At 46.3% G+C, this 16,510-nt stretch overlaps 1 protein-coding gene across 10 annotated transcripts; it reads left to right on the forward strand.

Annotated features, from left to right (window-relative positions):
• Positions 1-420: 420 nt before the first annotated feature.
• TPD52L2 (TPD52 like 2) lies at positions 421-16,352 on the forward strand. Of its 10 annotated transcripts, XM_066330802.1 has the most exons (11): positions 436-567; positions 980-1,119; positions 2,243-2,391; positions 3,211-3,270; positions 4,728-4,787; positions 8,744-8,845; positions 12,668-12,694; positions 13,069-13,110; positions 14,347-14,395; positions 14,477-14,525; positions 14,609-16,352. In XM_066330802.1, the coding sequence occupies exons 1-10, from the start codon at positions 549-551 to the stop codon at positions 14,510-14,512; spliced, it is 684 nt and encodes a 227-aa protein (XP_066186899.1). In that variant the 5' UTR covers positions 436-548; the 3' UTR covers positions 14,513-14,525; positions 14,609-16,352. The 10 variants fall into 10 exon arrangements, with proteins under 10 accessions (XP_066186896.1, XP_066186899.1, XP_066186895.1 ...); XM_066330799.1 differs by lacking the exon at positions 14,477-14,525 and having other exon boundaries at positions 421-567; positions 1,007-1,119; XM_066330798.1 differs by lacking the exon at positions 14,477-14,525.
• The last annotated feature ends 158 nt before the right edge of the window (positions 16,353-16,510 follow it).

The raw sequence follows: 16,510 nt of genomic DNA on the forward strand, positions 1-16,510 counted from the left end.
GAAATTCCCGGTGGCCTGTGCCGGTGCCGCCCGGTGTGTCGGGCCGTGCCCACTGTCCCGGTGCTGCCTGGTGTCCCTGTGCCCTGTCCCAGTGCCGCCCGGTGTGCCGGGCCGTGCCCGGTGTCCTGTGCCCTGTCCCGGTGCCGCCCGGTGTGCCGGGCCGTGCCCACTGTCCCGGTGCCCTGTCCCGGTGTGCCGGGCCGTGCCCGCTGTCCCGGTGTGCCGGGCCGTGCCCGGTGTCCTGTGCCCTGTCCCGGTGCCCTGTCCCGGTGTGCCGGGCCGTGCCCGCTGTCCCGGTGCCCCGTGTCGGTGCTGCCCCCTGCCCTCCAGCCGCACTCACGGCACCGCCCGGCCCCGCCCGGCCGCGCTGACCGCTCCATGACGTCACCCCGGTGCCCGGCGCCGCCGGGGTGTGACACACGTGTCACCGTCACCGTGGCGACGCGGCGGTGACGCGCTGTGCCCGCGACCCTCCCCGGAACGGGCGGGCGGCGCGCGCTGAGCGCGTCACCGGGGCGGCGGCGGCTGGACGGGCCCGGGGCGCCGCCATGGAGAGCGCCAGCCAGGGTACGGGCCGGCGGCTGCGCTCCGGGCACCGGGCGCCGGGCGGCGGCGGGTCCCGGGCACGGGGGGGAGCCCGGGGACGGCGGGGCGGGAGCTGCCGCTGCCGTGAGGGGGAACGCGGCCCCGGGGATGGGGAAGGGCCCCGGGGATGGGGAAGGGCCCCGGGGGTCGCTCCTTGGCGCCGCTTCGCTGGCCGGGCCCCGTCCCCACCCACACAGGAGCTGTACGGCCGCGGAATGCCCGGTGCCGCTGCCGGCTCGGATCCATGCTCGCGGAGGAAAGTCCGGCGGAGGTTTCTGTTCCCGTCCCCGGCGCAGCCCCTTCCCGCGGCCCCGCCGTCCCCCGCCCTGCTTTGCATAACGCGCCTCGCCTGCCGCTTGCTTATTCGGTGCCCTCTGCTCCTTGTCTGCGACAGATATCAACCTTTACTCTCCCAACAAAGGTCTGCTGGCGGATGCCATGACAGATGTTCCCGTGGATAACGCGGCCCGGGGCGCTGCGCCCGAGGGATTGAGTCTGGCCGAGGAGGAGGAGCTGAGAGCCGAGCTCGCCAAGGTGAGGGGGGCTCGCTTTGGCAGCGTGTGCCCCCGGTGTGTTCTGCTGGGTAGGAACAAACAGGAGCCACAGGGGCAGGATTGGGTGTTTTGTTGTTGGTTTTTTTGTTTGGTGGTTTGTTTTTTTTTTTTTTTTATTTAATTTTGCAGTGTTACCTTTGGGTCTCTCAGCTAATTGTTAAAATGCACAAAGCTGGCAGATACTTCAAACGCTGCGGTGTGTTGTTTGCTCTTTCCCAGAACAGCCTAATTTAGAGCTCTAAGGAAACAAGTAGCTTTTGATGCCATGAGCTAAGTGTAGGGTTTTAGTTCCATGTGAAGCGAGAAAACACTTCAGGCAAATACTAAGTAAAAGAAAGCCATTTTTCCTTAGGAAACTGAAACCATGAAGCACTTAATGAGCTTTTCTTCCTACATTTTTCTCTTAAATATTTATTACGCTTTGCACGCAACTCCTTCTGGTGTTTTGAAGAGCTGAGAGTTTGTAATGTAACATCCTAAAATTTGAGCACCTTTTGGGGTTTAAAGATCAGGTTATAATTTCTGTCTGAAACGTGGCTGAAGATAATTGCAGCTGTTTCTCTGTTGTCCTTTCCTTCCTGTGAGAATCTTGTGGTGGTTCTTTGACTTGCAGGTTGTGGCAGGGAGGACTTTGCTGCTCTGAAAGGTCATGCAGGGCTTGCTGAGCTGCAGCTAAGGTAGAAATGAACCCACTCTGCCTGGAGACAGCTCCAGAGTACTTTGATAGTGTTGTAAGAAAGATCTCTTGAGGAAAAACTCTTTGCTTTAAAGACATCGGAGGAAAGGAAACATAAGATAGAATCTTAGTTAATAAGGTTTGGCAACTGAATTGTGTCTGCTGTTGAAATTACAATACAAGGAATGGGTTCTGTTCATCTCAGTGCCACTAAATCACCAGTCCAGTGACTTGTATGGAGGTGGAGTCTGAGTGGTCTTCCCATTCCAACACAGTTCACGTTGAGTTGAATAATTCATCTGTTCTTCCCAAATTTTAAAATTAATGGTAATGTAATGTTGCTAATTTCGAGGGAGGTAAAAATTTGTTTTAACTTACAGTTTTTAACTAAACTGTGATTTGGGACAAACCTCTGTCTTTCCCTAAGGTTGAAGAAGAAATTGGTACTCTCAGACAAGTTCTGGCTGCCAAAGAGAGGCACTGTGGGGAGCTGAAGAGGAAGCTGGGTCTGACTCCCTTGGATGGGCTGAAGCAAAACCTGTCCAAAAGCTGGCACGATGTCCAAGTCTCCAATGCGTAAGTGTTGCTTGTGACATACCTGTGTTTAACTGGGACTCTGTGTGACACTTCCCAGCAGGGTATTCCAGAGCTCTTTTGAGTGGCTGGAGGCTACTCTTCTGATGGGTTTATGGAGTAAAAGACATCTAAAAAATCCTTTCTGTGTCTGTGTAAACTGGACTTTCATATCTATGATCAGGATGAATTGTTGCTAGCTGCTCTTTCCCATGGTGTTAGTGATCTGGATCACACTTACAGGTTCAGTTTTCCTGTTTCTGTCCATTCTTTGAAGCACAGGCAGCTGCTGCCTTGTTCTGAACGCAGGCTCAAAGAGAAATGCAAGCAGTTGCACAGCTTGTGCCAGTTCAGAAGCAATCCCTGGATTGTATAGCCTGAATTAAAAGCCTGCCTACTTCCTATGAAAAAAATCTGTGATATTAGTGTGTCACCAGAGTCATCTTGTCCTAAATATGTGAACAAGACTGTTCCTGAACAGTCATTAAGGGTATGGTATGGTCACTGCTGTGCTTGACAGTGCCGAAAGGAGGGTCCATAAGGTAAGTTTGTCCCTGTACAGGGTGTCAGGGACTCTGGGTGCCCATGGAGGCATCACCCAGGCTAAAAAGTCTCCTGTAACTTAGCTGGGGTTTAGAGTTATTGACAGTGATACTGCAGAGCAGATCGTTGAGCTGTTCATCTTGCTGTTTATTCTTTTCCTCATCTTCCCTCCTCTGTCCCTGCCCCATTTCTGTTATTCCTTTGTCACTGGAATCTGTGTCATTGTCTTCTAAAAAAATGAATATTAAAGTTATATTCATTAACACTTTCTGTTTCTAGTTATGTGAAAACATCTGAGAAACTTGGAGAGTGGAATGACAAAGTGACACAGTCTGACTTGTGAGTGCCTCTGGTTCCTCAGCTTCACCTCTCTGTTCCTCACTGCCTTCCCTGATCTGTGCTGCTCCTTGTTCTCCCAGGCATCAGGGCTTGCTTGGGAGCTGGGGGCAGGCTGAAGCAGGGTTGTTACTTCCAGCATGCTTGGCTTCCAGCTAGAAACATCCCTCAGCTGCAGAGGAGATGAGTAAAGGCTTCTGCCATCGTGTCTGTCATGGTCTTGCTATTGCAGAAGAAAAATTCCAATCAGTTACCAGACCACATTTTGTATGAAAAAAAAAAACAAAGAAGAAGGAGGAGGGGACAAAAATTTAACCACAATTTCCCTTCAGCTGGTAATTGGTAGGTTAGTCTATTGTTTCAGGTGTCTTATTAGTGAACCTCTACTGTGAAACTATTTCTCTTCTCATCAGGGATGTGGTTGGAATCATTTTGATTGTTGCCTTTCTGTATGGCCACCTGGGAGGGAAGCGGCTGGAGGTGCTTCCCCATAGCTGGAATTAGGGGCTGTGCAATTTCCACTGTGTTAATGAGCTTCTGAATCTGCTGCATTGGTGTGTGACCCTTTTCTCAGTGTCAGCACTAGAAATCCATGAATTTTAATCTTTGCTGTGTATCCAAGCAGGTGACAAGTGCAGACAAAGAGCATCTGGCTACTTTTGCTTGTGGGATATATTCTTTAATTATATTAGAGCTCCACTGATATTAGATACAAATCATTGATTTCTGCTGCATAGCTGAACCTAAGGAGCCCTTGAGTGCTTTCTGTGCTGAAGTTTCTCTCTCTTTGTCTTGTGTTGAAGGAGATTATTTAGCTAAGAGGAAACAGTGGATTGGGAGCATCACATCATTAGGCAAGGTGGCACTGATCTAACTGGGGCAAGTGAATTCTGGGTGATATGTCCCTTCCTTTGAGCAGCTCTGTGTTCTGTCTGAGGTGGGAGCAGCCACCTTCTGTAGTGTGTGTTCTGTACCTCCAGTGTTAGTTGTCACCACCCTTAAGGTGCTGTTTTTGTATAGGGAAACATGATTTCTAAAGATCAGAAAAACTGAAGTTTAATTGTCTAGTTCCTGCCGTATTGGTAAAATACATCTTTGGGTGTGGCAGTTTGGTTTTTTTTTTTTCCTTTAGAGTTCACTGCTCTGTGCTTTTAATACAGATCAGCAATAGAACATGTAGGAAGGGAGCAGAAGATGCAAAGTTTTTAATTTCCTGACACCTTTTAAACTTCAGACTTTGTTTCTTTGTGCTCAGTGTTTGAACATGCTTAAACAAAAGAAACTGGGGCTTAGGTGTCTCCCTGCCTCTCAAACAGTTTTTTTCTTCTGGCTGTACACCAGAGAGGCTGAAACTGTTGTCTGATACTATAAGTGTAATGAGTCATTTTGATGTGGAAAGTGTGAGAAGAAGCATCGATAGTGAATTTTGGAGCTGTCTCTAACCTCAGTTGTGTTTGTAGATATCTTTCAGCCAGCAGCACACTGGAGGACTGGAATGAAAAATTAACTCAATCAGAAGCGTGAGTGTCTTAACCTTCAGCCTTAACAAATGCTTTCCTCTGCCAGTCTGCTGCCTCTAACTGTGCTGTGCCCCTGCTCCCAGTCCTCTGCTTTCACTACACCTACCTGGACATTTATCTTTCCTAGCTTTTACTTTTTTAACCCAATAAATGCCTCTACTGGGAGAGGAAGCTTTTCCTCAGGTCAGTATCCAATGACACTCTATAAATGCCTGCCTGGTCTCAGGAACTGGCTGAAACCCCTGGGTAGCTGAGGCCTGTGTGCCACACATTACACCTTCAGCTGAGAAGCTGTAGAATAGCCAGACTGACTTTCTTGTTAGCCCAACAAGATCTGCAGGGAGCAGGAGCTTTGCTTTCTGCTGTGATACCTGATGAGAACAGAGCTGTAGTGTCCAGGGCAGATTCTTGTCATGTTGGGGCAACTAATAGACTCAAACAGCTTAAACCTCACAGCTGTTCTACTCCAGTTGTTGAATGCAAATCTCTCTTAGATGTGCTTTTACTAAACGCCTAAAATTAAATTCTCATCTGGACTAAATTATGGAAGGATATTATGGAAGTTGGCCTTTGTCTTTCTCACTGTGCCTTTCTCACAGTATGTAGGGCAATCCCTTACAGTGCTGCAGTGGGAGCAGGTAGGTTTTGTCATTATTTTCTGAGCTGATTTAAACTGGGCAGGTAGGTCTTAGATGTAAGCCAGCTCTTCCTGTTCTCTGGAGTGGGGATAAAATGCAGTCCTTGGAGCTGGCTGGTTATCAGCAGCATGTGTGAATTCACAGTTTTCTTCCTAACATGGGTGAAAGAGGAGCAGAGATAAAATGTAGGAGTAGCAGAAAAAATTTCGAAGTATGCAGGTCTACTTTCAACTGTGTTTTCAAGATTAAGAAGCTGTAAACTGTCACCGTTTCACTTGCCAAATAGAATGACCTTGGGTTTTATGCTTGCTGTCAGTGGCTGACTCCAGCGGTGTTCAGAGTCCCTCCCTGGGTGTGTCTGCTAGAAAACTTCTGGTTATATCTGTTTCCTTGTACTTCACAAGCACCAGAAATGTGGCGGAAATGTGCTTTTGTGGAGCACTTAGGGCCTGAGGAGCTGTGGCACCTCAGCTTTCCTGCTTGCTTTGGCACTGGACAGAGCCACAGTTGGTGCTGGCAAGGCAGAGACTGAAACAGAGATGTGAGGGGGTTGAAAGATTCCAGCAACATTTCAGAAATCAATCGGAATTTCTGTTTGTCTGAAGTTCAGTGAGTGCAAAAAGGCAAGTTCAAGGGTGAGGTTGTATTCATACGTTTTGGGTTTTTTTATGCAAATGGATCGCCTTTCCTGTTTCAGTGCTGCTCTGCTCTGTAACTTAACAAGGCTCTTGAGTGAACTGGGAATGGACCTGACTCCTGACCTTAGGGTGCTTTTGTGTGCTGTGCAATTTCCTGGTGTTTGCTGTTCCTGACCACAGACTTCTCCTCTGCAAGCAGTACATAAACAGGGCAAAACCCACCCCAGTCTGTTCCTAGATCCAATTTCACTGTAACCAGAAAGTGAGGTGATTTACATAGTTTGTGTCTTTAGCCAGACAGCTCAAATGGTGATTGCTGAATAAAAGCAAGTGAGAGGAAGCTGGTGTTAATGGATAAAGGAGGATTTGAGGGTGCAGATTTCATTCCTTCCTGTCAGGGTTTATAGGAGAGGGATGCAGTGAAATGTTGCAATATCACGGGATGAAGAGCGCAGGGCAGAGATCATCTCTGCGGCTTCTGCTGCAGCCAGTTGCCTGTGAGTAAAGCAGGGTATTAGCCAGAGCTTATATTTATTACTTCCAGATTTGGATTATTTCACTGTGCTTTGTGCTGGGGCTAAGGGAAGAAAGTGAGTGCTTGTGAATTTACACCCGTGGAAAACCAGGCTGTGGCACTTGCAGGAGAAGAGTTGCAACTTCTAGGTCAGGGCTGGGTGTAGTTAAGTTGCATTAGAGCCTTGTATAAGCTGATCCCAGGCTGTCACAGCTGCAGCTCCACATGTGTGTCTGGTGGCAGTTCTGGGTTACAGAGCTGCTCATCTCCCTGTGCTTCCCTGGCTCTGCCTCCTGTCTGGCAGCAGTGAGGTGTGTACGTGTGTGTGGGAGCTGTGGATGCAGGACGAGGCTGGCCATCTGATCCAGCTGCTGCTTTTTTGTGCTTCCAAGTTTATATTTAATCCAGATTGTTGCCTTGATCTAGACTGCTGTGCCAGCACAAGCAATTGTGCTGGAGGAAGGAGCACACTCAGGCAGAAGCAGCAGCACCCAAGTGCTCGTTCTTCGGTTATATTCAAAATTCTGTCAGATGTGGAAAACACAACTGGAAAATCTCTGGCCTTTATCTGCTGAAACTGGGCATAATACCTGGAATTTTGCAGTGTGAATGGCACAGTGGTGTGCTGTAAACCATTCCTCAGTGCTGAGCTCTGAGTGCCAAGCAGACCTAGAGTCAGCACTGCATACTTTGGTGAGCACGAGGTCTTCAATATTTGTTAGGCAGCTGTAAATCAAATCCCATGACAGGGCTCAGCCAGGGAGGAGCCTGGCTGCTGAAGGCAGGGATTGAGATCCTCCTCAAACACAGTGATTGCAATAGAAAGGCAATCCCTATAAGAGATCAAGCAGCCTTACTGCTGATCAGTTCACCCCTAAACTGTGCTGAGGTGCAGAAAATTGTGCTGTGCAGAGGCAATGTTGAGGCCTTGCTGTTGGGGCACACTCCCTTCTGCAGCTGTTGACTTCAAGAAAAATTGGTCTCAAAAATGTGTAGGTTATAGGAATTCTCTCTGAGAAGCAGAAGGAAGGAAAAACTGATGCGCTTTTACCTTGTTCTGCCTAAGTCTCGTGTATATTTGTGATTCAGAAATACTTGGGTGTGATATTAAAAAAACCCAACCAACAAACCAACATGTTGCAATTGGAATTGCTCAAATCCAGTTCTGGTGCTGTGGTGCTGTCCATGCACTTCTGTCTGGAGAGAAGGAGGTGTGAGTAAGACATCTGTCACCGTGGTGTTTGTGGCCAGGGGAGCTCAGGCATGAGTGAACATAGGCTGTTTATAATGTCCTTCTCCTAAATGTCCTCACCAGGCAAAAAAATAATCTCACGCTGAAATACTTGGAATAAGAAAAGCTTAAAATGTTGAACTTGTTTTCCAACCTGAGTCTTTCCTTTTTAGTCTGAAGAATGACATAAATCTAATGTTAATCATCAACTGTAGAATAGTTTAGAGAGAATGAATTAATGAAAGTGACACAAAGAATCTTTGTTCCTGAGATTAGTCTCATCTGAAGGAAACAAAGGTTCTCGAGTGTCTCCAGCTCATGTATAAACTCAAATAATCAGCTGACAAATAAAAGCTGTCAGACTTCTTACCTATTGTGGTAAATGGTAACTGATAGGAAACTTCTTTACCAATTTATTTCTGAACTGCTGCTGTAGAGCTAATGCTGATTCCTGCATTTCTTTTCTGTTTGGTAATGATGATCTTGTTTCTTGCCTCTTTCCTCCAAAACATAATGCCATAACAAGTGCTATGGCTTCCTCAAGGCTGAAAGGATAGTATGGGATAGGTTCCTAGATTTATTTTCTTCAGGATACAAAAGGATGGTTGCAGAGCAATTAGGCTCCAGTGCTGTGGTGTTAGAGCTTCCATGTGGAAAATTGGTTTTGTTTTGTTTTTTAGCAAATATTTGTTAGATTTAAGAACATATGGTTGAAAGTATAAGGTGAGCATATGGAAAGGTTAATTCTACACTCTCTACTTTTGTAAAACTTCAAGTATTTGAATATATGCAAATCTGGAAGTGGCTTTTTCGGTGAAGTCAGTGCAGCTCACTAACCCAGCTTCTTTCCTTTAATATGGGTTCCTTTTTCAAAATGGGGGGGATTCTTTTGGATCCAGTCTATTAGTTCAATCTATGATTTTTTTTCCATGCAGTTATAAGAAGACCCAGGAAACCCTTTCCCAGGCTGGACAGAAGACTTCAGCAGCCCTTTCCAATGTAGGTTCTGTTATCAGCAGGAAGCTTGGTGACATGAGGTAAGATTTCTGCTTTGCACTCCAGGCTTTGATCTTGGTTTCAAACAGGAATGGGATTTTAGACAATAACTAGGCTTTCTTCCATTTTTCTGCTTAGTTGGCAGCACGTTGCTGTTGATGGACTGCCACCTTCTGTGTGGCCCTGTGCATTGTAGTTTAGGACAGACTGAGCTCTTATTGAAGACTTTCTGAGGTGATAAGCCTGTTCCAAGGCATTGAAGTTTAGTTTGGTTTAGGAGAACTGAACAAACATTTTTAGCAGCCTTCTCCCTTTTACTGTCATGCGGATTCACTGCAGCTTTTACATTATATGTAAGAAACTAGAATTAAAATTTCACTTTTCCATTTCTTACTGGGCTATGGAGGTGTGTTTTTTCAGTGTAACTGCTTTGGATTAGAGAGGGGTCATCCCTCCTGTGCTCTGTTATGATTAAAAACAAAAAGGGAAAATTCTGTTTGCTGCATTCCATGTGGTTTCAAGCCCCGGGTGTCGACATTCCGTGGAGAAGGGCAGCATGTCTTCCAGGCACAGTTATGTCTTCTTGGTTAGAAACTATCCATTGATTCAGAAGATTATCACAACATAAAAAATTTATTCTGTGGTTGGGGTTTATCTCCATTCCTCCTTAACCAGATGACCACTGAAATAATTGCAAATTTAAACCTCTCCAAACTGGCAAGAGGGACAGGTTCTCCTGGCTGAGGTTCTTGCTCTGTGAGTTTCTCAGCTGTACAAAGCTCAAGGTTAGAATTGGTGATATACCTCCTCCTCAGAACCTTAAGCTAAAGATTTCTTCCCCACTAATGGTAATATCCACATTTCTCATGCAGAATCCCTTGACCACGTTTTTCTCGGATTTGACAGCTAATTCTGGATGTACAGCCTGTCTAGGTTACTGAGGAAGGATTTTTAGAGCTTGTATTTAACATGCTGTCTCAAACCTTGGATTGAATGCGTAGCTGTCATTCTTTGTAGGGAATTTCCTATTCCACTGTGGCTGGGAGTATCCGAGTGGTAAGAACTTGTTGGCCTCCGATCACATAGTACTGATTTATTCTGGTTCTGTCCTCAATGAGTTAGTTACTGTGTTCCTGGGGGGTATTTTTTGGTGTTTTCAGTAGCTCTCATCTCTGGATTTGGCAGAGGACTAGCTGGCTTCCTACCCTTTCCAGCATTCAAGTTGTAACTTCTTTCCTGGAAACTCCCTATCCTGCTGGAAAAGGAGACTCATGTAATCACAGCAGATTACGGATACTGGCACAAGATGTGGTGGGAACACATTTTGCCAAACTGATAAGTGAATCTGAGGCCTGGTTTCTGCAATCTGGCCAGGCTATTTCAGCAAAGGAATGGGAGCTGTGCTTTTTTGGGATGACACGGGGAACTCCTGAACCAGGGTTGCCACAGGCAGAAGCTGTTTTGACAGGCTTGGTCCTGCCTGTTGTTCTTGAGTTGGGAGAGTGCAGGTCATGCAGCTGCTGAAATGTTTGTGCCATCCCAGGAGCAGGTGATGGAGGGAGGGGATACTGGGCTGCTCTCCTGGTGGCAGAGCTGGCCAGGCTCTATGACAGTCACTGTCACAACTGGCCATGTAATCAGCTGGCCCAGGCATGAGCCAGGCCTTTGCAACAATGGTTTTTCTCAGCTTCAACATCTGCATTCCTTTTTATAGTTAATAACTTGGGTGAGGTGTTATGAAATAGAGGCAGCTTCTGCCTTAGCACTTGGGAATCCCTGCCAAAGTTATTTCAGCAGGATTTGTATATGTGGCCCTGCAGGGGAACACAGTAATAATTTTTTTTAAGACTTTCAGTTTTTCTCTGCATATATAAACAGACTTCTATCTCCTGTGCTGCATCCAAGTCTTTCTATTTCTGATACTGAAGAGGGTTTAACTCTGAGCATAAGGTTTTGCAGGAATTGTCCCACTTTTCACCCTTGCCAGGTGAACTCTGGTGTTCTGATATGTGATCAGAGCTGACGAGGAGTGAAGTCTGTTGTATTGCTGTGATCACTGCTCTGAGCAAGTGGGATGATCTCTGTTCATGTCTCTTACAAGCCTTGTAGCCTACACTGACCTCCATTACTGTACTCTGGTTTTTTTCCTTCTTACACTACAAATCCACTTGTAAAGCGAGTTTATTTTCCAGCACTGAAAGTGTTGAGATAACAGAGGGGATTTCCTTGTTTAGTCAGCCTTCACTGGTTGATAAATGCAAGGAAGGCCTGATGAATGGGCACAGAGCCTTCAATGCACCAAGGGTGTGGGTCTAATTCCATTAAAAATGCTTGCACCAAATTGTTTTTTAAATACAAATAACATGTTAAATCTTTAGACTTGCCGTATTCTGGACAAAATGATTTTGCTGTGTGGGTTGTAACCTTGGGAAGTTAATGCTGTAACCGTGTGCTTGCTGCATTAATGCTCTACTGGATTGCTCTGAGGGAAGGAAATGTACCTCAGTGGGTGGGATTTTTTCAAATCTTGGCCTGCTCAGATGTCTCTGTTATCTCCACCTACAGTTAAAAAGTAAATTGGCTTTTAGACATTCTGTTCCTGCATTTTACTGATTCCAGTAAACTGCAAAATTGGAAGTGTTTTCTTTTTGTTGCTTTGTGGGTTTGTGTCCACCTGTGCACTTCATGGTGTCTGATGAAGTTTGCTGCTGTACATAATGCTACAAGCGAATTCATTATGAAATGTTAGCCTGAACCCAAAGTGCCTGAAGATTCTGGAATTGTTGTAAATTTTCAATCCGTGTGGAAGGAGGAAAAGGGTTACTGCTAGAGCCAGGCCAAGATACTGAACAAGGAACCAGTGCTTGTGGTATTTCGTATGGAGCAGCATGGTGCATGGATGTGTTATCTGTGTTGTTCTCCTTTAAGCAAGAGTAAGTAGAAGGTTAATTTATTTCACATGCAAAGGCAGCATTTCAAGGCATCTGCCCTGCCAAAGAGCAGACTTGGATATATGGGGAAATGAAACCACAGAGTCCAGCATCTTCGCTCTGGCTGTCAGGAAAAGCCCTTGTACTCGTTGCCAAGTACTTCACATCCAGCTTGCCATGACTGCTTCTTACTGCAGAGACAAAAATTATATTTAGCTGGAATAAAACACTGCTCTGGCAGGAAAAGCTCCTTTAGAGCATCCTGGTAATCTTCCTAATAGAAGTAGGAAACCTCAGTCCGTTGTTTCAGACTGCTGAGATGCTACTGCACTGCAAAACCCCATCCTAAAAATGGGCAACCAAGTTACAGGGTAAACATGATACCTTTAATCTTATCTTCATTAACCTGCAGTGCATTTGTTCTCTGAACTGTGACTTTGAGATTTGCAGGCTTGGCAAGGTAACATGCAGGTATCCATTGCAGGTACTCACTGAAGTCTGAGCAATGCTGTCTTTGTGTGAGAGACCACGGGGGGAAATAGGGGAAGGAGGTACCTCTACCAGTATAGTTGGTGCTTGGTAAAACCTTCAGTTTAGAAAAATGCTTACAAAAACCATGTGAAAGCAATGGATGGGGGTAGATAAAATGTTTTGGTTTGCTGTTGCACATCTACTCCTTCCCCTCCCCAGCTGGGTTCTAAGCTGATGTAGGTGCTGTTATTGCTCTTTGAGAAACATCTTAGATTATCTGAAGGTAATGAAAAGCTTTTTTTCTTGTTTGCTCCTGTGATTTATTTTGAGAGGCTTCCTCCTGGGTGGTTGACTTTGCTGTCCCATGATTCTGTGACTGTGTCCCTGCATTTGGTTTTTAGCTCTGCTCAAGTTTCTGACCATTCCTTCCTTTTTCTCTCTGCTGCCCATGGCCTCTCCCAGGGCTCACTCCATCTCACATTCCCTTAGGTAAGATACTCTTCAAGGCTCTAAAAGAGCATTTGTTTCTGTGCCAGGCCCTTGCAGTCCTTAAAGGGGAAGCTGGATATTTAAACTTTGCCTAAACTTTTGACACAGATTGAGAAATCTACCACAAACCAATGTCCTGGGATTGGCTTTTGTATCACAGTTGCAGTTAAACACTGGCTACCCTGTGTCTGGAAAACGAAATTTGGGGCTGCAGCTGTTAAATAAGGGGAGAGAGGGCTGGCTCCTAGCACTTGGGTTGTCCACAGCAGCCTGTGTGTGGACAGTGAGTGCTTCAGACCCGGGGTTAGGCTGCTTTTGCACGGTGTCAGATTGTCATTAACTTTTTCCTCCTTGTCCCGAATGCTTCCGAGCAGCGGCTACTCCATCCGCCACTCGATAAGTATGCCAGCCATGAGGTAACGTAGCACGTGCCTGTGTCTCCTGAGTGGGGCTGGGGGGAGGACAGCTGCCTCCATCACTGCTGGGGGTTTGTTCTGACTTGGACAGCCAGCTCCTTTCTCGAGCAGGTCCCTCTCCGAGCATGGATTAACCACAGCCTGCAGCTTGACTATTTAAAGGGTTTTTTAATATGTCTTAAGGTCATTAGCACCTGTCTTGTCTTGGACTAAGTGCAGTGTTGCACCTGTACCAAAGTCTAGTTGAAGCTTGCAGCTTTCAGAGGTCCCTGAGAAGGGCAGGATTACAGTTCTGTCACAGTGTGCAGCACAGCCATTGCTGATACCGAGGTGAATCCTAATGGGAACCCTCTCCTCAGCCTTCCCTCACTGTGCCTTAGGTGGTGACCTCTTTGCAGGAGAAATGACTGCCAGGGCTGGACAAGGCTCACAGAACTCTCTCTGTTCATCCTCTTTCCAGATCAACAGAGGTTGTTTTATGGCTGCAAATCTAAAGCAATTCCTTGGAACAAAAATAACTGAGATGAGGCGAGTCATCTCCCAGTGCTCCCGCAGCCTGGCCCGGGGGAGCAGCTCTATGAGTAATTGCCTGGTCTGGAAGCTCAGTACAGAGCACTCCCTGAAATCCTTTGCCAGTGAAGCAGCTTGTTGGGTTGTCAAACAACTGACCTGGTTTTCTTTGCTAGATATATGAAATGCTCTGATTAATTTATTACACTGTGATTTTTGTGAGCATTTCCTGATGCAAATGATCACCTCTGTAGAAATAAAACTGCTGATAGGTGCAAGTACATGGCCCTTCCCCTTCCTTCCCATGGGACATGATACAGGAAACTGAAGCCTTTGTTTTAAGCCTTTCTCAGCTTTCCCTTTCCACTATTGAAAACAAAATATTTTTAGTTGGAAGTTTTTTAAAGCTAAGAGCAGTTTTCTTCTCTACTTAACTGTGCCTTGATTCCCCAGTGAATTAGGACTTGCTTCCCTCATTTTAGCTTGAGCAATTGAGTGGGCTGCACGTGGTATAAATGTTTTTCTTCAGAGTTTGAATGTCTTGTTCTTGCCTGGTGTGCCTGAGAGATTTGTGCCAAAGGCTGTGAGGAGCTGGAAGTGTTCTGGGTGATGGTGTCATTGCAGGGGAATGGCCTCAGAGCCCAGTCACACTGTGCCATTTGATATGGCTAAGCACTAACTTGTCTTGATTTGTTGTTTTTTTTTCTCCTCTCTTCTTTCTTCAAGGAATTCTGCAACCTTCAAGTCCTTTGAAGATAGAGTTGGGACCATAAAGGTAATAGTCAGCTTTGTCTTGTAAAGACAGAGTGTGAAGCCTTGTGCAGAAACTTTAATTTCTGCAATGTTTTTCTTGTAGACTAGTATTCGGGCAAATGGCCTCTCAGATATGTGAAGTCTTGGCTACAGTAGGTGACCTCGACAAGGGGGAATTGACTTGGTATTCCCAGTGCTGCTTTCTTGTTGTCCTCACTCTCTTCTCTCCTTCCAGTCCAGAGTGGTGGGCAGCAGGGAAAACAGCACCGACGGCCTCCACTCCCCCTCTGGAGCTGGGGACAAGCCTCCACAAGACAACACTCCCTTCTAGACCTGGATGTGGCTTTGCACAGCTGTGCACAACTGGAAGAGCCCCCTCCCTCCCAAACCTTCACCACAGCAACAACATGCGAATCCAAGAAGGGGCTGAGAGCCAGTCTGGAGAGATCCATCCTTCATTCATAGACACTGCTGCTGGATCCAAGTCAAATAAAGAGAATGCAAAGTTTTGTACACAAATGATATTTTACACTAAAGTTTGTAGATTAAATGTATCACTGCTGTCCTTTTGGGAGAGCGTGTAAGTTGGAGTTTCCTTAGAGTAGCTCAGAAATGCCACTGCTGTAGATGAAAACAGTTTTCCCTTGTCTGACATATCTTGGAGCAGATACATGGCCCTGAGCAGCATGAGGAGGGCAGTAACTGGAGAAGCCAAGTGCATGGGCACCTTAGCTTCAGCTTCTGGCTCTGTGCTCTGTGTGGGCTACTCTGGGAGCTCCCAGGCTTCTCCTGTTACTGTTTTCTCTGGCTCTCATTGGAGCTGTTGGGTAAATGGTGTAAACAGTTGGGGTTTTTTCTGGGCTCCTAAAAGGTAAACTTCACTTAGCAGCTGCCTCGTTGTTACACTAATGCTCTAGCTTTAACAAAACTAAGAATCTTTATTTTTAAATGCAATGAACTTTAAAGAAATAAAGCTTAAAAACAAACAAACAAAAAAAGCTTTGGCATATTAGGGCAATGCTCCCTTGGACTCTGAAGCTGAATTGCAAGCCTTACATCACTTACGCTTTACTTGTTTATGATTTCTTTTCTGTAGAGGAGACTGCAAGGGTTCTAAAGCTGGTTGTTGAGCACTGGAGTTTTGCATCATGCAGTCATAGCAGCATGTTTATAAAGCCAGTTCTTGTGTTAAATTCAGTGGTGCACTCTGTTTCCCGAGTGTATGAAACTTGCTTCTCCCTTCTCAGCTTATCCCTTCGTTCTTGGAGGAGGAATTTCTGAAGGCTGGAATATGGATACCTATGGAGGGACTCTGCTCTGCTCTCCGAGGGCTCCTCCAGCTGGTACATCTGGCTGTGACTGGATGGGTTTCTCAGTTGAAAGCCCCAGCTCTAATTCTGGTTTACAAAACTGGCAGAGAGTCATGGAGCTCACCTAGTCCCTCCAGGGGCTGGATGTTTTGCTCTTTTGATGTCCAGCTTCATTGCTCAGGAGCTGACAAATTCCAAGTTTTTCTCCTAGAGGCCTGATCTTATTCTAGGCAAGGTGCCTCCACGTATAAATACCTAGAGTGAGCAATTCTGTGCCTTAGAGGCGAAGTGGGACTTACTCAGGTCTTTAAACTTATGTACATATCTGGGTAGTTTTAGTGGTTTATCACCCCAGAGGGACTGAACTGCCTCTGACCCTTTAGAGAAGCAAGTTTTGACACTGATTTGATTAATCTCTGTTTCCCCCACCCTTGCTCCCCTCCCTCTGCAGACCTGGGGATGTGGGATGAGATGTTAGTGGGCAGATGTACTAGGCCATAGGTGGAGTGTAGAGTGTCGTTCACGGGCACTCCTTGTTTGACTGGAACTGGCCTCCCTGTGAGGAACAGAGCCAGTGGAATGGGGACTGCAGGAGCTTGGGTATGGAACTGTTTCTCTTTAAGATAAAGACTGAGGAAACTTGTCAATAAAGAATTCCTTTGGGAGAAAGTGGGGTGAATGTCTTTGTCTTGCTCTAACAGCACTGAAATCTTCTCTTGAGTGTATGTTGTGAACTCATCAGATAAATACCAGCTGCCTGCATCAGCCTGAGGCGAGAGGCAAATATTCCATCCTATCCCTCTGGCTTGTCTGCTGGCTCTGTGGAT

The sequence above is a fragment of the Sylvia atricapilla genome, chromosome 16, assembly GCF_009819655.1.
Source record: "Sylvia atricapilla isolate bSylAtr1 chromosome 16, bSylAtr1.pri, whole genome shotgun sequence".
NCBI lineage: Eukaryota > Metazoa > Chordata > Aves > Passeriformes > Sylviidae > Sylvia > Sylvia atricapilla.